The following is a 4,889-nucleotide window of genomic DNA, read 5'->3' as shown; positions in this document are numbered from 1 at the left end:
TCACCAGCAGAGAGCAGAGAATTCCTGCAACAAAACACGCAATGAAGCCTTTGATTCTGGTATTCCAGCTCAGTGAGGATGTGTCAGCCACCTGCAGTTTGAAAAACAGGTCACATACAGCACCCGAGACAAAGGACGCCCGCAGTTAGGTTAGTGTGTGAATCTGCACGGAGGGCGGTGGGAGCACAGAATCCCACACGCTCGTAGCTGCAGAGCCCGAGTCGTGGGGCCAGCTCCTTCTCCATCCACGAGCCTCCTGTCCTGCAGTGGTGAAAGGCCGGACACCTCCAGAAGTGGGGGCTCTGTCTCCAGCCCCACCCACTTCCAACAGCAAGCAGGACGGCAGACCCTCAGGGAGCCAAGCCTCCCAGCAGCCCGGGCAGGCCCAGGCCCACACGGGAAAGGCATGCGCCCTGCCAGGCAGGGCCCAGGAGACGGGAAAAGCCAGGGACGGCACCCAGCGGCTGTGTCCACCGGGCATCGTCTCCTGCGTCCACTCAAGCTCAGCAGTTGCTGCTCCGCCAGCACCTCTGAGACTCGGGGGAGTAAGGCTCCCCTCCTCAGGACGCTCATTAAGTCATTTGCTGCTGTCAGTGTTGTTGTCCAGGGCTGGCACCTGCCATGTCCCTCAAGTGGGAGGCAGAGCCTAGTTAATTAGTTACTCGCTGCCCATCCTGACTCTCTGCCACCAAGATAATCCCTCCCAAGAGCAAAGTTCAGAGGCGGCCACGGTTTCCAGAACAACTCCGCCACAACAGGGAGCCGGGAGTAGCTCCCCAGGGTTTTCTCCCTGTGCCAACGGCGTCAGCCAAGTGTCCGCCCCAGAGATCTTCCTAGTCTGCCCACCTGACAAGTGGCCACTGAGACCAAAGGCCTGGCCTGCACAGCCAAAGCAGGCGGCCGGGCCGGGCCTATTCACCCAGGATCACACTTGTGGCTGCACAGTCTCCATCTGGCAACACGGTGAAAGCTGCTGACCACGTTGCCACCGGCTGATGGCGGAAGGGAGGTGGTGGCAGAGGCTGCCAGGGTCACTGGACTGGCAACTCCCTCGGCCTTGGGTGTTCCCAGCTCAGGACCTGTTTTCAACCCTGTCTCCAGCTTCCTGTCCAACCTGACGCTGGAGGAGAACCAGTGGCTCCCCCAGGTGTGGCCGGCCTTGCTCCGGAACGGCTTCCCTCCGCCCAGGACACAGGTATTTAGGGCAGGTTATAACAGGGGTCCCGCTTCCCCATATGTTCACACGCATTGAAAGTGGGCTAATGAGACTGCAATACCACACACACACACACACACACACAGCACCTGCAAGAGTGTGTGGCAACACATGACCCTGCACGGAGAGGCGCGCTCGGGGCTGGTAACGTGCAGTGGGAGAAGGGCGTCAGGACAGAGACACGCCACCTGGTGCAATGACAGGAAAACCTCTCCTCCCAAATGAGTCAGGTGACGCTCTGCTATCCGGGTGCACCGGCGCCCAGACAACCAGGCGAGACCCCCTCTGACTAACCTGCCCAACTCCCACCAAGAACAGAATAAAATCAAAACCACGACTCCTCCTACTCATGCAAGCACCAAAGAACTTACCTTGCCAAAGTGGAAAATAACATCGGGCTGCGTGTGGGAGAGAAGTGTGGTACAGGGTTGGGCTGGACCGGTTACCGGAACACTGTTTGCACCAACAGGGATATTTTATTTTATTTTTTAATATTTTTATTGACTTCAGAGAGGAAGTGAGAAGGAGAGCCAGATAGAAACATCAATGATGAGAGAGAATCATTGATCAGCCGCCTCCTGCACGCCCCTCCACTGGGGATGGATCCCTGAGCGAGAATCGGACCGTGACCTCTTGGTTCATAGGTCAACGCTCAACCACTGAGCCACACCAGCCGGGCCAACAGGGATATTTTAAAAGATTCACACTTTTCTTTCTTTTTTTATTTTTTTTAAATATATTTTATTGATTTTTTACAGAGAGGAAGGGAGAGAGATAGAGAGTCAGAAACATCAATGAGAGAGAAACATTGATCAGCTGCCTCCTGCACACCCCCCACTGGGGATGTGCCCGCAACCAAGGTACATGCCCTTGACCGGAATCGAACCTGGGACCTTTCAGTCCGAAGGCCGACGCTCTATCCACTGAGCCAAACCAGTTAGGGCTCTTTCTTTTTTTAAAGAGGATAAACCATAAGGTTAAGTATCAAACTTGAATTGACCCTGGCATGAAGGATATGAAATGGTCTCAACAGCCGGACGGCGAGATTCCAGCCCTTGTAGAAATCAAAAGCACTGGCAACAGGAGGCAGCCTGCTTTCCACCTTCAGAAGGAAAGTGATACGTTGGTTCGACAAGTCTCTCAAGCTGAATTCCATCCAAATGCCAGCCTGCTTACCAAAGGGGGCATAACTTTTCACCACTGTTTTCCACTCTGTGTGGGTGCAAGTTCTTGGTCAAGGGCAGGAGGAAGCTGCGGCCCACTTCTTCTAACCTGACTCAGGGAAAACGAAACACTTTTATGAAAATAGACTCAGTTGGTGTAAAATGTCTCTCTGAATGCACGGTTGCTGGGAACTGGGCGAACACTTTTGGAAATCAGAGCCGCTAAAACAGTACCCGGATAGAATTTGGAGGCAATCAGTCACGCAAGGTCTGGCTGGCAGGTACGCACAAAGGTGCCTTTGACTCCGGGATGTGGACAGAAGAGCAGCTCTTGCCAAAAAGAAGTAAAACTAAGAAGTGTTTGGGAAACAGGACTGGTAACGAGAAGGTGAGAAAGGAATACTGCCTCGTTCCTGCGCTGTCCGGCCAGGTACCATTCAGACCTTCCTTGTCCCTGGAATCCTTTGCAGGGACATAAAACGTATACTTTTAAAAGAAGTCCACTGACACGAAACCCTGAAGGTGTAGTTAGGAAGATGCAGCGTCAGAAAACTCATTATGAGACGACTTGTGTTTAGACATGGCCAAGCAATTTTTATAACCCTCGTTTCCTACCTAGGAGAACAGAACTAGTCATCCTTCTGTGGTCTGCATTAAAAGAAGAAAAGGTTTTAAAAGCCAGTGTGGCTCAGTTAGTTGAGCATGGACCCATGCACTGAAAGGTCGCCTGTTGGATTCCTGGTCAAGGGCACATGCCTGGGTTGCCAGCTCAATCCCCAGTAGGGGGCGTGCAAGAGGCAGCCCATCGATGTTTCTCTCCCTCTCCCTTCATCTCTCTTTAAAAACAATAAAAACGTATTTTAAAAAATAAAAGCACTTGCTTCTGGTGACTTCTGACAGCTTATATGCTGACCTGGCAGAGACTGTAAGGCCACCTGTCCAACTTACCACATAAGACAGACATTCCACCACAGAAAACCCTGCAGCCTTGCCAGCCTTAGAGCCCTGGGAAATGTGAGACAATCAAGCCAGGACCGACATTTTAAAGGAGACCCTTACCTAACAAGAAAGAATACAGCCTGCCCTAACCAGTTTGGCTCAGTCGATAGAGCGTCGACCTGAGGACTGAAGGGTCCCAGGTTTGATTCCGGTCAAGGGCATGTACCTTGGTTGTGGGCACATCCCCAGTAGGGAGTGTGCAGGAGGCAGCTGATCAATGTTCCTCTCCCATCGATGTTTCTAACTCTCTATCCCTCTCCCTTCCACTCTGTAAAAAAATCAATAAAATATATTATTAAAAAAAAAAAAGAATAGAGCCAACAATAACTCTGAAAATGATCCGGCCGGTTCTAAAACGTTTCCCAGGAGTTCGGACGGGGGGGGGGGCGGGGGGGGGCATTCAATGATATAAACCGGAATCTACGTTCCAAAAGAGGCCACTGACAGCAGTATTTTGGAACAAGAGAGAAGCACTTACTCTTTTTTAAACGAGATTTAACACAGGCCTGAGCTTCCACCTTAAAGCCCTTCACTGTGTCCAACGCACAGTCACCATTTTAGGTAAAGTTCAGTATTTAGTTTTCAATCTGTACTACATCACTCACTCTCAAGGGTCTGTCCATTGCTTCATGATGATTTTCTAAATATATAACATTGGCATCATGCCACTGTCAACACTCCCTCCCCCAGAGTCTTCGGGAAGAGAAAAGGTCACCCTGGAGAAGCCCGCTGCTCACAAAAGCTGTTGACAGTCCACATAAAGCTGGAGAGCAGCAGGACTGTCGGCCACCGAAGTTTTCTTCTGCCCTGTCCCGTCTGAGGTTTCCCGGGAGAGTTCCTCATAGAAGCCAGAAACCGGGAACAAAGAACTCAGGAAATTACCCCTGAGCCTTGGCCAATTAATAAAGGCAACAACTTGAAAAGGAGGGAGCTGTTTTGAAATGAGGGGGGTCGGGGGGGGAGTTAAATCTCAATTTCTACAACACCCGATTCCTACAGTGTTACTTCAGGGTGAAGTGTGCAGTCCTGAGATTTCACGGAGGCTGGAGGTACCGGCATCACACACAACTCAGTACCATCAGCAGGTGGAAGAAGCGTGGGAGGAAACCATGGGAGACGCTGATTAAAGTGACAGCAAATATAGGTTTGGCGTTGGAAGGAGATGGGAAAACTGAGGCCCATGCAATACACGCCAAAAAGTAAAGACATGACATTTTGTTACCCAGAAAGGAAAACAACAAAAGCAGAAACACCCGAGAGAGGAAATTCACAGTCTGTGAGGCTCTAGCGCCGGGGCATTCGTGCCCAGCTCAGCTCTCCCGAGGGGCCCGCGGGTCCGCGTGCAGACTGCGTGGGCAGAGAAGCAAGCTGGTCCCGGCCCGCAGGAGTCCCCGGTTTCGCGGTGGAGACAGTTACACAACACGCGGATGTGCACAGGGCCGGTGGGAGTGTCACATCTACAACCTCAGCCGGGCAGGAAGGCGGCCAGGAGCCCCCAGGTGCGGCCACCG

General features: G+C 52.0%; 1 protein-coding gene across 1 annotated transcript in view; it reads right to left on the bottom strand.

The window, feature by feature from the left end:
• Window positions 1–145, bottom strand: part of SFT2D2 (SFT2 domain containing 2) — a gene marked incomplete at its 5' end in the record, with an annotated part of 14,270 nt that extends 14,125 nt beyond the window's left edge. The window contains one exon of the mRNA XM_005880544.2: window positions 5–145. Within this exon, the coding sequence (XP_005880606.1) occupies window positions 5–145 (141 nt within the window). The remainder of the gene's footprint in view (window positions 1–4) is intronic.
• Window positions 146–4,889: the final 4,744 nt, after the last annotated feature.

The sequence above is a fragment of the Myotis brandtii genome, unplaced genomic scaffold (genome assembly GCF_000412655.1).
Source record: "Myotis brandtii unplaced genomic scaffold, ASM41265v1 scaffold64, whole genome shotgun sequence".
Lineage (NCBI taxonomy): Eukaryota > Metazoa > Chordata > Mammalia > Chiroptera > Vespertilionidae > Myotis > Myotis brandtii.
The sequence above is the reverse complement of the archived record's forward strand: the minus strand, read 5'-3'. Positions and strand labels throughout refer to the sequence as shown.